Genomic DNA, 14,827 nt, shown 5'->3' on the forward strand with positions numbered 1-14,827 from the left:
TTCAGGCTGAAGTTTTTTCTTATTTGAATCGTTTTATCTTCTTTTTAATGAAACATTTATTAGATTTAAATTTTTTTTTAAGATGCCTGCATAAAGCTATTTTATGATTTGGACATTACACAGTAAAGGAAAGAAGGAAACTAGAAAACAATGTGTTCATTTTGGAAGCAAAGTAAAAAGTATGAGACAAGTATTCTGCTAAAATTTAGGATTTTAAGATTTTTCCGAATTGCAAATGAAGAAATAATCTTGATATTAAATTCTACAACGAGGGTCTACAAGTTATGGACGTGAACTTCCTCCTGGAAATATCAACAATTTGAAAATTTTTTGTGTGTTTGTCTGATTCAGCGAGTCTGTTTCAAAATGTCAGTCTTATCAGTATTTTAATCTGTGTATATTCTTCAACTCAAAGGAGACCCTTCCTCCTTCCTTTGAGGAAATAGTGGGTACACAATACTGAGACTTTTCTATAATTTCTGATGATGAGAATACAAAAATTAATAAGACATGCTCTATCGATGTTTCTCTCTCATCGATGTTTCTCTCTATCCCTCTCTCTTCCTCTCTGTGAAAAATCAATAAAATATATTAAAAAAAAATAAGACATGCTCTCAGCCCCCCAGGATCTCATAGTCCAATAAAGAAACTCATATATGTACTATAGTAAAATAAGGTCTTTACAACAGTAGAACTAGGGATTCCCAAATATGGAAATAGTCAAAGATGACTCAGGGAAGACTTCAGGAGTAAAAGATTTTAGAGGGTAAATCTGACTGATAGATTAGAAGAAGGTACTTGTCATTGCCATTTTCTTATTGATTCTTGTACTACAAGATTCATTCCCAAGTCATTTTCTTAACTGATTTTTGAACTACAGTACATGAAGTTTAAAACTTCAATGAACAGCTTTTATTAGATATGGCAATAGTATCCCTTGGTCATTAAGTAAAACTTTCTGTTTTGCATATACTTAAAAACGCTTTTCTCTCTTTATTTTGAATCTTCTATATGATTTTCAGTTTAAAAAAATGGAACCTTGTTCCTGTGACACTTTTGTGGCATTGCCTCCAGCAACAGTTGAAAATAGGATTATTTTTGGAAAAAATTCAGATAGACTCTGTGATGAAGTACAAGAGGTAGTTTATTTTCCTGCTGCAGTTCACGATAACCTGAGAGGACATCTTAAGGTAGGTGAAATACATATTTTGTTAGCAATATGTTTCTGTAAAAATATCATAAACAGTATTTTTCTATCATAAGCTAGCTATTTGGCAGATACTGTAGAAGTTAAAAATTCAAGAATTGAAATTTGAAAAATAATTTGAATCAAAAGTAGACTGCTGGTCTTTTATTTTGTGATTTGGAGGAAGCTGAAAAAACAATAATAATAATTATTAATTTTATTTGAATGCTTACTATATGTAAACCTGTTAAATAGGGCAGGGATTTAAAACCTGTTGGCTGGTGTGGCTCAGTTGGTTGACCTTTCATCCTGTATACTGAAAAGTCACCAGATTGATTCTCTGTCAGGGCACATACCTAGGTTGTGGGTTCAATCCCCTGGCCAGGGTGCATGCAGGAGGCAACCAATCAATGTTTCTCTTTCACATCTCTCTCTGTCTCCCTCTCCCTTCATCTCTCTCTAAAATCAAAATTTTAAAAAAATGCTTAAAATCCTGCTGTCAAGCTTAGGATTTAGTAGAGGAATCGGATGTGTATGCTGTAGCTAACCCCATTATAAGGTATGATGGTCTAGATATAAAATATAAGAGCAGCAATCTGTGACAGCAGTGGAGAAAGAACAATTAATTCAGTCTAGGGATGAAGGAAGGCTTCACTAGGAGTTGGGGTTTCAGCTGGAGTTTGATGGCCAACAAGGATTCTGACTGGTGAAGAATAGGAAAAGTCATTCAGATTCTGGAATAACAGTTTTATTACCTGGAAATAAAATTTTTATTGGCCCAGTGATAACACTAGCAACATGAATTTTGTGTAGTCATTTGGTAGAATACACATTAATTAAAGGGTTCTTTAAAAATTTTAATTAAAAAATCTATTCAGCATGGAACTTTAAAAGTTTTACATTGTGCTTTAATTGTTATCATTTTTTAGAGTTCATTGATATTCTAATACTAAAATATATGAAATGGTAGATGTATTCTGTATACTAGGCCAGTTTTTCTTTTGCTATGACTATTTATTAATTTTGGGTTCGTTTCCACTTTTGTCTCTTCATATTTAAGCCTAGCCTATCCTGTAAACTAGTGGTTCTCATTCTTTTCACTGCTGTGGACATAGTAGATGGGTGGACTTCTATGGCAATACCCTGTGTATAAGGGCTACCATACGGGACTTACATCACTAACCAAGAAAGACTGTACATTAAGATTGAAAACTGCTTCCTTAAGCTTCAAATCACATACATCCTCCTAAACAAAATATTTAAAGTTTTCACAATTAGAAACTATCTCTCTCCTGAGCTCCTGTAGCTCCTCATCTTCATTTTTCTTTATGGCCCCCTATATTTTGTTATACCTTAGTTAATGTACACGTCTTAGTTTCTTGAAAGCAAAATCTGTAACTGATGCATTTCTTAGCAGAGTGCATTATAATAGAAGATGCTCAGCAAGTATTTGTGTGTTGTTTTTTTTTAAATACATTTTTATTGATTTCAGAGAAGAAGGGAGAGGGAGAGAGATAGAAACATCAATGATGAGAGAGAATCATTGATCGGCTGCCTAGGCATTGACCCTGCACCCAGGATGTGCCCTTGACCAGAATTAAACCTGGGACCCTTTGGTCCACAGGCCGATGCTGTATTCACTGAGCCAAACTGGCTAGGGCTCAGCAAGTATTTGAATGAATAAGTGCTTCAGGGTCAATTCTGAATATGTTTTATGGGTAATGCCATATTAGTTCCAATTTAGTTTTCCAATTTAGTTATACTTCATTTATCTCATGGTTGTATTTTCTGGTTGATTTTTAAGATCCTGGACTTGGACAACTTATATTTTTTTGGTTTAATGGTTGTTGCTATGACTTTCTTTACAGTGTACTTACATAGAAATTGATCAGGTCCCTGAAACATATGCTGTTGTTCTCAGTCGCCCAGCTTGGTTGTGGGGTGCAGAAATGGGAGCCAATGAACATGGAGTTTGCATTGGGAATGAAGCTGTTTGGGGAAGAGAAGAAGTTTGTGATGAAGAGGCGCTACTGGGCATGGACCTTGTCAGGTTATTTTTCTGTTGTATTTTTTGAACTATAGAACTTGTCTAAAATTTAAATTTTGGTGTAACTCTTACATATTTTGTTTTCCTATTTTTTTCTTTTGTTTGGACTTTGATACTTTTAGTGTGTGCCAAAATGCTTTAAAGTACTAGCATGTAGTGTAAAGACCCTCAAATACCATTAATTGGGAGAGGCTAAGAATTGATAATCATGATTCATTGGAAGTACCTAACATATTTTACCAGACCATAACTAATTCTCACAGTAACTTCAGATAAGATACCTGAAGATCAGAGATCAAGTAACTTGCCAATAAATTACCAACTTGGAATTTGAACATTGATCTGTTTGACTCCAAAATCATTGTTTTCAATTCCAAACTGACTTCAGGAGGAATAGTTTTGAAGTTAGATTTCAGTTTATCTGTTAACTTGAAGTAATTTTTATTTGAATACAACCACAAAATCTCATGTGCATAAAATTATTTAAGCAAAACAATGGAAATTTATTTTAACCTGAGAACTTTAATATTTTTATTTTAGACTTGGCCTTGAAAGAGCTGATACAGCTGAAAAAGCTCTCAATGTCATTGTTGATTTATTAGAAAAATACGGCCAGGGTGGAAATTGTTCAGAGGATGGTATGGCATTTAGCTATCACAACAGTTTCCTGATAGCTGATAGGAAGGAAGCCTGGATTCTGGAGACTGCAGGGAAGTACTGGGCAGCAGAAAAAGTACAAGGTATGGATAACTTTTCCTCATTTGTTTTACAATTAATAAATACTCCCTTAATTGCAGAAGTTGCATGTAATTGTCTTTCAAGATTTATAATTCAGTGCAATGAAGGGTTGAACTACAGGAGAAATGAAACAATTTTAAAGAACACACAATGAAAGAGCACTACAAAGAGCTTTCTTGAAGGGAAGAAAACAGTGATGTTATTCTTTTCATAGATATACTATAAATTTTAAATAACCTCTATATATTTTCTGTACAGTAGCTCTTGGCTGTTTTATAATGTTTTCTACTTTTTAATAATCTCTTACCATTTCTTTCTCTTTTAACATTGGGCTGAATTCCAAAATTTCATAATGTGTGGGTATGAAGGTGAAAAAGGGGAGTGGTAGTAGGGTGGGCATGGATGTCTGTGGGCTAGTGGTTAGAAAGAATATGTTGATACAATAGTAAAGCATTATCATAGTAAAAGAACACAATTTAATTGTCTTAGAATGCTTTTCTTTGTTTTCCATGGTTTCTTTATGAACATATATTTCTCTCATTATTCAAGTGAGAAAATCCAGATAGATGAATTACTCAAGGCAGTGAATGAAAAACTTAGAATTTAAATCTTTCCATCCTGACTCTCCGTTCAGTGTTCTTTCATTAGAGTACAGTCTGTGCTCAAGTGTGATCACATACTTCTTGTGCACTTATGTCCTGGATCTCATGGTTTTACAAGGGAGATAAGATACACATGTGAAAATATTAAATGGTATATGAATGATACAAACACATAGATATTGTAAACATTTAGAGTAAGTAAAAGTCACTGTGAGCCAGAGGAGTTCAGAAAGGCTTTATGAAGGTAGCCTCAAGCTTTGGAGGATATGGATGTTATTTTTCACAAAAGATCATTGCCGGTTCTTTTATATTTTACACATATGTTTACTAATACAAAAGTAAAAAAACAGTACTTATAATTGAATTTAGACTATTTTTTTATTGTAATAACTAGTGGCCTGATTGTACCATTAAGCACTTTTTATTTTATTAAATGTGCCACTTGCAAGAGAGAAATGAATAAATATTCTTTTGAAAAATATAGGTCCAGCAAGCCATCCAATGTGAACATTATCATTGGGTTTGATTATCCAGCTCTAAAATAACTTTGCCCACTGGTTTCTCTTCCTTACTAAATGATCCCAAGAACTAAAGAGTTAAATTAGGGAATTAGATATTAGATGGAAAACTCTTCTGTATTTGTTCTGTCGTGACTTAAGTCTAGTTTTTGTGGAGAGAATATCTCAAGTATGACTGCATTAGAGTTATTTAATTGATTTCTACTTGGCAGACTGTAATTATAAATCTGTCTAAAACACTATCAATTTTCATTTATCATGATACATTTCATTCATTATGATCTCTTTAGCACAGGCTTTTATTATTTCTTCTATTTTGTGTTTTAGTTGAACATTTTGTTTAACTTAGTGCCATGATATTTTTGGAAGACTTATATATTTCTGTGCTAAACTTATTTATGACTATTTTTAAAAAACTAATTAATACTAAAGTATATAAAAAAGTCTCAAAAGCCAACAGTAAAAAAAACAAAAAACAATCCAGTTAGAAAAATGGGCAAAAGACATGAAGAGACATTTCATCTAAAGGGATATACAGATGTCAAAAAAGAACATGGGGGAAAAAAAGCACATGAAATGATGTTCAATAACATTATCCATTAGGAAAGGGAAACTAAAATCACAATGATATATCACTATACCCCTGTCAGAATGACTAAAATAAAAAATGACACCACCAAATGCTGGTAAGAATGTGGAGACTGGATCACTGATACATTGCTAGTAAGAATGTACAGCTACTCTGGATAACAGTTTGGAAGTTTAAAAAAATCTAAACATGAAACTATCATAAAACCTAGCAATTGAAATATTGTGCATTTGTCACAGAGAAATAATAACTTACATTCACACAAGAACCTGTATATGAATATTTATAGCAGCTTTTTCTATGATAGCCCCAAACAGATGTCCTTTAACTTGTGAATGGCTAAATAAACTGTAATATGTACATACTATAGAATACTACTCAGCAATAAAAAGGAACGAACTGTTGATACATGTAATAACCTGTATGAATCTTTAGAGAATTATCCTATATAATGAAAGGATAATATGCAAATTGACCCTAACGGCCTCTCCCACCTTCTCGGCAGCGCTAAGGATGTCTGACTGTGGCTTAGACCCGATCCCCCTGGGGAGCGGGCCTAAGCCGGCAGGTAGACATCACCCAAAGGGTCCCAGACTGCGAAAGGGCGCAGGCTGGGCTGAGGGACCCCCCCAAGTGCACGAATTTTCATGCACCGAGCCTCTAGTACTGAATAAAACCAAAAGGTTATATACTATAGGATTCTATTTATATAACACTAGAGGCCTGATGCACAAAATTCATGCAAGGGGTTTGGCCCTGGCAGCTGCGGCTTCGGTCTGGAAGGTCATCCGGAAGGTCATTCAGCTGTCCGGTCTAATTAGCATATTATGCTTTTATTATTATAGATTATTATAGATTCTTACATGACAGTTGTAGAAATGGACAACAAACTAGTGGTTGCCTGGGGTTAATGAGATGCTGGGGATGGTAGACAAGTGAGTGTGGCTATAAAAGGGCAACTTGAGTGATCCTTTTGGTGATGAAAATATTCTACATCTTGACTTGATCAGTACCAGTATTTTGGTTGTAATATTATACAAAAAGTTACATTGTGGGGAACTGGGCAAAGTATACACAGGATCTGTCTGTTGTGACTATTGCATGTGAATCTGTATCTCAAAATAAAAAGTTTAATTTAAAAAGCAATTTATTTTTTTGAATATGTAAAAGATGCATATGGTATAAATTTTGAAGACTATATTTACATTTAAATCGTGATTGTGATTCATAATGTACAGAAAGCTACATTACATTAAATATCGCTTTTTTTTCTCCCTTCACCTCTTCTTCTTTGAAAAAAGAGGGAGTTCGTAATATTTCTAATCAGCTTTCTATAACGACCAAGATTGATCGGGAACACCCAGACATGAGAAACTATGCTAAGCAGAAAGGTTGGTGGGATGGTAAAAAGGAGTTTGATTTTGCAGCAACATATTCTTATATTGACACAACCAAGATGACAATTTCACCAGGCAGATACTGTGAAGGCTACAAACTTCTGAATAAACACAAAGGTAATTTTATCATTTAAATAATATGAAAATGAAAAATTATATTTTTGTGTAGGTATAGTATGGGTATAATAAAATATTTTTTGAGGAATTATTCTTAGTAAAGATGTAATTTTATTAAACTAAAAACATTGTGATGTTATAAGCTATTTTTTAAGATGAGTGAAGCATTGTTTATAGTAGGTCCTCGGGTTACGTCAGAGATCCGCTCTTATGGCGCAATGTAACGGCGATTTTCACGTAAGTTGGAACCCACCCACATAAGCACCTACGTCACTCACATGGAGCACATAGAAAGCAGTTATGAAGTGAAACAGTAAAAAAAATTTGAAAGATAACAATTCCTGACCTTTACTTGTGGTAAATAAATAATTAAAAACATAAAGCACATATGTACATATGTCGAAATGACAGAACTTTTTTTTTTTTTTATAAATAAATGGGAAATGGCCATGTAACCAAAAAACAATGTGTCGAGTCCGATGTAACCCGAGGACTTCCTGTATAGCTAAGTTCAAACATAAGAAGAGGAAATCACTAGGTACCAAAAATGAGGGGAGAACCCATTATGTTAGCAAGATTTGACATGTCTTATTCCCATACAGCACTCTTCCTCTCTGTGTCAAAGGTGGGGATTCTGGACCAGGTATAAGCCTTAGAGGCTAGTTTTAGCATCTATGAAAATGTAGGTGTGTAAGTGAAAGACCCATTTGGAGAGCAGGAACTGGACTCCCTACCAAAATTATAGTATGAAAAATGCTACTCTGCTCCCTACCCAGAGTTCTAGCCTGGAATTGTGCTGTCTGCTGTCTCAGAGTTTGGGTCAACAAGTCTCTTGTGAGAGATTGAACGCTGAGCTACATACATTTTTGTAGGCACAGCAGGGGCTACCTGTGCTATCCTGAGAAACAAACACTGGTTTGGAAGCAGTAAACCACACAGGATTCCAGCATACCTATATCTCTATACTCTATGAGAATATTTGATATGACAAATATTTAGTTTTTTACTCAGATTTTCCATCCAAATAGTAAACCTGCTATAATGAATCTGTATGTAGCTGCCATTGAAAACATTTAAGCTTCATGGGCATTTAGATGAATGGTTGTAATTTCTATATTTACTATGGATAATTTCTGTTGATGTGTCCTGAAGTTAACTGATATATTCATCTGCATTATCTAACCTGCTGTTAATCTCATGTGGTGACATTTTCATTTCAGATATTGTAGTTTTCATCTCTACATGTTTTATTTGGTTCTTTTTATATATCTCCCATTACTTTATTCATTATCTTCGTTTTTTTTTGAAATCTTTGAACATATTCAGCATATTTATAGTAGCTGTTTTAGCATCTTGGTCTGCAAACTCCATTATCTCTGTAATTTATGGGTCTGTTTCTGTTTTTGTTTTTCTGGTTTTGGGTCACATTTTCCTGCTTATTTATATATTGAATTTTTTAAAAATACTCTTTATTGATTTTTATCTTTATTGATTTTTAGAGAGAGAAGAAGGGAGAGGGAGAGAGAGAAACATTGATGCAAGAGCAAAATCTTGATCTGTTACTTCCTGCATGCCCCCTACCGGGGATTGAACCTGCAACCTGGGCATGTGCCCTGACTGGGAATCGAACCCCAAACCTTTCCATGCCTGGGATGAAACCCAACCTATTGAGTGATATCAACCAGGACAGAAATAAGTCTTGATTTAGCAGACAGTTTGTTTGTTCTCAACCTGCTAACTTTATCCCCTAGTCGGCAGCTCAAATTTCAGTTCAGTTCTTTTATTTTTAGCTGATCTGCCCTACACAGATCAGATGAGATGTGGGCAGAGTTTTTTACACAGAATTCTGTGGTTCCTCTCTTTAACTTTCACCTTTATGGTATTCCCCCTTCACTTCCTAGGGCCTGTGGCTGACTTCTGGTTCTTCAGGCCAGAAAGACTGTTTTCTATGGCTACCTGCCCAGTATTGCACAGCATTGACTGTGGGCTAAAGCTGTAACAGAAAAGGGAAACACCCTGTGCATTACCTCATGTTCCAAATGTCACCTCCCCTCCAGAATATTTCTGCTTTTGTTTGCTCTGAAGAGCCTTTGGGTAGTTGTTTTTCTGCATTTTATTCTGAGTGTATAGTTATTTGAGGGAGGGCTGGTCTGGTGGGAGCTTACTCAGCCAAATTAGAGCAGAACTCTTTCCCATGCCATTTAATATTCTATGGCATTCTTTTACTTGTAAAAATAAATATATGCACATGATTAAAAATTCAGAGGTACATAAGAGTATGCAGTGAAGTCTCTGCCTCCTACCCTGTCCCTAGATATCAGTTCTTTTCCCAGAGGCAATTCCGTATTATTCTTCCAGAGATGATGTATGCTTAATGAAACAAATATGTTTATGCATTCTTTTCCCTCTCAGTTTTTTTACAGACACAGTAGCATGCCACACACTTTTATGCACATCACTTTTCTTTAGCAACATATAATGTAGCTTTTTCTATTTTAATACATACAGAACTTTGGTTTTTAGACAGATGTACAGTATTCTATTATTTTGATATGTTGTTTATTTCCATATGGTTGCATTTTAACCATTATATAGTAAAGATTGATTTATAAATCATACTTTAGTTAAACAAAAGTTCCTGTTATTTAGGTTGTTTTCACTTTTCAATCCTGGAAATTTATAGCTTACACTAGTGGCACGGTGCACGAAATTTGTGTACATTAAAAGGGAATTAATTAGAGGAAATATTTTAGTATTGCTATTTGCCCTTTCTCTATAATAGAAGTCAGAGATGAAAGAAAATTAGTAAAATGTATATGAAAATCTTCCTCCTGTCAGAGTCTGGGCGCACCATGGGAACCAGAGTCAAGTATCCGCCCACCCATGTGCGCCTTGAAATTGCGCGAGACCCAGACCCAGACCCAGACCTGGCTGGTCCCACCCCCATTGGGCTAGATCCACACCCATCCGGCCCCACCCCTGTCAAGCCCCGCGGGGTGGGGGACACGGCCTCAGGTTGCCTGGCCTGACACCAGGCCAAGGGGCATGGCCTCAGGTCCCCTGACAAGCCCTGCCAGGTGGGGGGCGCAGCCTCAGGACCCCCGGCCCGGCACCGGGGTGGGGTGCGCGGCCTGTGGTCCCCCAGCCCAGGGCAGGGGGCACGCCTTGAGGTCCCCATCAAGCCCCGCCGGACGAGGGGGGGCGCGGCCTCATGTCCCCCGGCCTGGCACCAGGGTGCGGTGCACGGCCTCAGGTCCCCTGTCAAGCCCTGCCGGGCAGGGGGTGTGGCCTCAGGTCCCCCATCAAGCCCTGCTGGGCAAGGGGTGTGCCCTGAGGTCCCCTGTCAAGCCCTGCTGGGCGGAGGGCGCGGCCTCAGGTCCCATGGCTTGGCGCTGGGCGTGGGGTGCGGTCTCAGGTTCCCTGGCCCGGTGCTGGGGCGGGGGGCATGGCCTGAGGTCCCCGTCAAGCTCCGCTGGGCAGGAGGTGCGGCCTGAGGTCCCCTGCAAGCCCCACCAGGTGGGGGGCACAGCCTCAGGTCCCTGCTGATTGCTCGTTAAGGCTTGTTATGGGAACTCAGCCTCAGCTGTGGGCGCAGCCATCTTGTGTTATGGGATCTCTGCCTCTGCTGTGGGCGCAGTCATCTTGTTATGGCATGACGGTCAATTTGCATATTCCCTCTTTATTAGATAGGATATAATGCCTCACATCCATAATAATTATTATTTTTTTAAATATATTTTACTGATTTTTTACAGAGAGGAAGGGAGAGGGATAGAGAGCTAGAAACATCGATGAGAGAGAAACATCGATCAGACGCCTCCTGCACACCCTCCACAGGGGATGTGCCCGCAACCAAGGTACATGCCCTTGACCGGCATCGAACCTGGGACCCTTCAGTCCACAGGCCGACGCTCTATCCACTGAGCCAAACCGGTTTCGGCCATAATTATTTTTGTAGAATAACTTTCTAGAAGTAGAATGTAGGGTCAGAGCATTTGCATGTTTTAAGGCTTTCAAAACACATTGACCACTAGAAAAGTTCAATCAATTTAAATTTTCACTAGCAATATTTAAATGTCCATTTTCTAATATACTTAATAATATAAAATATTATTTTGCTCAACCTTGATAATTTTGTAGGAAGAAATGGCATGCTATTGTTTAAATATATATTTCTCTTTTTTAAAAAACACATTTTATTGATACTAGAGAAGAAAGAAGAGGGAGAGAGAGATAGAAACATCAATGATGAGAGAGAACCATTGATTGGCTGTCTCCTGCACGACCCCTACTGGGGATTAAGCCCGTAACCCAGGCATGTGCCCTTGACGGGAATTGAATCTGGGACCTTTCAGTCCGCAGGCCAATGCTCTATCGAGCCAAATCAGCTAGGGCTATATTTCTCTTTTTAGCATGATTCGACGTATGCTTATTGAAACTTAGTAATTTTTAAATAAATTGCCTGTTTATCCTATGTAATAAAAGGCTAATATGCAAAACAACTGGTCACTATGATGCGCACTGGCCACCAGGGGACAGACACTCAACGTAGGAGCTGCCCTCTGGTGGGAGCGCCACTCAGCCAGAAGCCGGGCTCATGGCTGGCGAGCGCAGCGGTGGTGGCGGGAGCCTCGCCTGCCTCTGTGGCAGTCGGACATCCCCCAAGGGCTCCCAGACTGCAAGAGGGTGCAGGCCGGGCTGAGGAACCCCCAAGTGCATGAATTTAATGCACTGGGCCTCTAGTCTCTATATATATAAAAGCCTAAGCGACTGTTAGGACCAGACACCCAGACTACTGGCCAGTAGCTGTGATGCACACTGACCACCAGGGGGCAGACGCTCAACGCAGGAGCTGCCCCCTGGTGGTCAGTGCACTCTCACAGCCAACCTCCCTCGGTTCCTCCCCTTGGCAAGTTGCCCTGATCGGCCCTGATTGTCAGCCAGGCTGAGGGACCCACCCATGCATGAATTCGTGCACTGGGCCTCTAGTTAATACACATTTTCCAATTTTTATATTCTGTTACTACTGACTCTTAAAAAATAATTTCAATAATTCCTTTGTCCCTTTCTTACCTAATAATTCCAGAAAAATAACTTTTATTTAAGAAGATTACTGGGTGGCAGATAACAGCTAAAAGAGTTATTTCACTAATGAGAAAATGTGATATATCCTCCTTCACTTGAAGGATAAACCAGTTCTATAAATCAATCAGAAAGCAACTACTCAGAGATAGACCAGTTAATGATTGATAGTTGCTTTCCAGAAATTCATTAAACAAATTAATGATATGTTAGTTATTTGGTGTGACAGAAAAAAAATTTGTGACAGAATATTTTCAGAATGCTTTAACATAACTATTTTTAAAGTATTTAATATCTTACTTATATTTTAATTTCCAGAAGAATGTCTTATCATTTGAAAAGTTTTCTATAAAGTTTCTAAATGTTAGCTTATCATTTTATAAGTAAGTTATATTAACTATCTTTTTCTCATGTGGATAGCTGTGTAGAAAATGCTAAAATATGTTATTCTAATTCTAATTTTAAATTTATTATTGTAAAAGTAGAGACAGGCATAGCAGTTGCAGCAACACCTACTTACATTTGTTAAAAACATACCAAGGGCTAGACATTGTGCTAAGCAAATATATTATCATCTTTAAGCAACTGTGTGAAGTAGGTATTATTGCCATTTTACAAATTATGAAACTGTGATCTTCATTTATCTCCCTATGAAACTTTAAAAAAATGGACTCTTTCTTGTTCTTATATTCCTCTTAGCACCTAGTCTTGCACTAGTATGTTGTGTGTACTTGATGTCTTGATTAAATTTTCAAAGGATTTAATTAAATTATAATTTGTAGATTGTTTAACAAAGATTACTGTTGTGTACTTTTTTGGCAATAAACTGAAATCCTTAGGACATAAAATTAGCAGGACTTTTTTAAAAAATGAAGAACCACACATTTTTAAAGTGGAGAGGAAAATGTCAAGCATCCTAAGGTTTATGGTAATTAAACAAAAGGAAGAAAAAATAGAAACAATTACAAATTAATTAGTTACTGCATCATAATAATTGATTCTGTTTTACTTAACTATAAAATAACTGAATAATATATTTGAAATGCATATATGATGATAGTAATAGATGCATCAGACACGAAACTTATTTTTTCCTCCCAAGTTTGAATTTCAGTTCAGCTTTTTGTGCTTTGCCAAAAGAATAAATGTCTCTCCAGTACTTTTATAGAAAATTGTCTACTTGTACATTATGGTTAATTTTTTCCTATGATTTTTCTAGATGGAAGAGCTTACCTCTCTTCTTTCCAACTGTCCCTGACTGATAGCTATTAACTGTGCTGCATGTATATCCAAATTGTATCTATATTCACTCATGTATTTTAAATAACTAGTTTAAATTGCAGTGAAATTGTACCCTGTGTTTTGCATTCATTTGAGTGAACCCTGCCACTGAAGCCTCAATACTTATTCAATGCTTGCTAGTGAATTACTTATAGCTATCCTACTCAAGTGAGATCATGTAAATCCTCCTTTCATTTTGAGAATTGTAGGTTTTGAATACAGAAAACATTTTCATAATACCTATATTATGACAGTGTTATGGTTCTGACACTGTTTTCATTAAAACTTGCCACTTAAGGAATTTAGATTTGAATCATTTTAAAATCTCCCTAGGTGCAGCAGCTATGTGTCTGCTAGGTGTGGATGATAGGCTTTTGCTTTATTGTTTAGTTTTAATATTAAGGCTTGTTTTTATATCCACCTTTTTTCCTCCTGCATTTTTTTCAAATTTAACAGAAATATATTGCTCCTATAACAAGTTATTTGTAAATTACTTTTCTTGAATTTGAAATCATTTCTGTACTCTGGAGAAACTGAAAATTTTCTATTATAAAATAGTTGGCCCTGGCTTATGTGGCTCAATTGGTTGGAGCATCATTCCCTACACTAGAAGGTAGTGGGTTAGATTCCTGGTAAGGGCACATACCCAGGTAGAGGGTTCAATCCCAGTAAGGGTGTGTGTGGGAGGCAATGGATGTTTCTCACATCCATGTTTCTCTCTCTCTCCCTTTCTCTGAGATCAATAAAAAACAAATAAACATCATACATTAGGTTTATCAGACACAGACTTTCAAATTGGTATGTTTTATATGTTTAAGAAAATTAGATAAAAAGGAGGAGAATTACATCAGAGTACTGGAATCTATAAAAGAGAACAAAATGGAAATAATCTTATATAATAAAAGCCTAATATGCAAATCAACTGAACGGCGGAATGACTGGTCGTTATGACATGCACTGACCACCAGGGGGCAGACACTCAACACAGGAGCTGCCCCCAGCCCACAGACCCCAGGCCAGCCAAGGCGGGGGCCCGCCAATCACCCCACCAGTCGCCCCACAGAGGGAGGCAACCAGTGGCAGCAGCAGGGGGTGGGGCCAGCGAACAGGTGGCACCAGGCTGGCCAAGGCAGGTTCCAGAGGGGGGCCCCCAATCACCCTGCCAGTCACCCCACAGATCAGCCCTGATCTCCGGCCAGGCCTAGGGACCATACCCATGCACGAATTTCATGCACCTAGCCTCTAGTAGAATTATAAAGTAATAACTGAA

At 37.4% G+C, this 14,827-nt stretch overlaps 1 protein-coding gene across 3 annotated transcripts in view; it reads left to right on the forward strand.

Annotated features, from left to right (window-relative positions):
• Positions 1-14,827, forward strand: part of SCRN3 (secernin 3) — a 27,578-nt gene continuing 12,751 nt past the window's right edge. For 2 of the 3 annotated variants that reach the window (XM_054722801.1, XM_054722800.1), the window contains exons 1-5: positions 1-179; positions 1,023-1,190; positions 3,055-3,236; positions 3,774-3,973; positions 6,982-7,194. In XM_054722801.1, coding sequence (XP_054578776.1) covers positions 1,032-1,190; positions 3,055-3,236; positions 3,774-3,973; positions 6,982-7,194 — 754 coding nt within the window. In that variant the 5' untranslated portion in view covers positions 1-179; positions 1,023-1,031. Of the gene's footprint in view, positions 180-1,022; positions 1,191-3,054; positions 3,237-3,773; positions 3,974-6,981; positions 7,195-14,827 lie in introns of those variants that run through there. The other variant, XM_028140933.2, reaches the window with a different exon arrangement.

This window comes from Eptesicus fuscus, chromosome 11, assembly GCF_027574615.1.
Source record: "Eptesicus fuscus isolate TK198812 chromosome 11, DD_ASM_mEF_20220401, whole genome shotgun sequence".
Classification (NCBI taxonomy): Eukaryota; Metazoa; Chordata; class Mammalia; order Chiroptera; family Vespertilionidae; genus Eptesicus; species Eptesicus fuscus.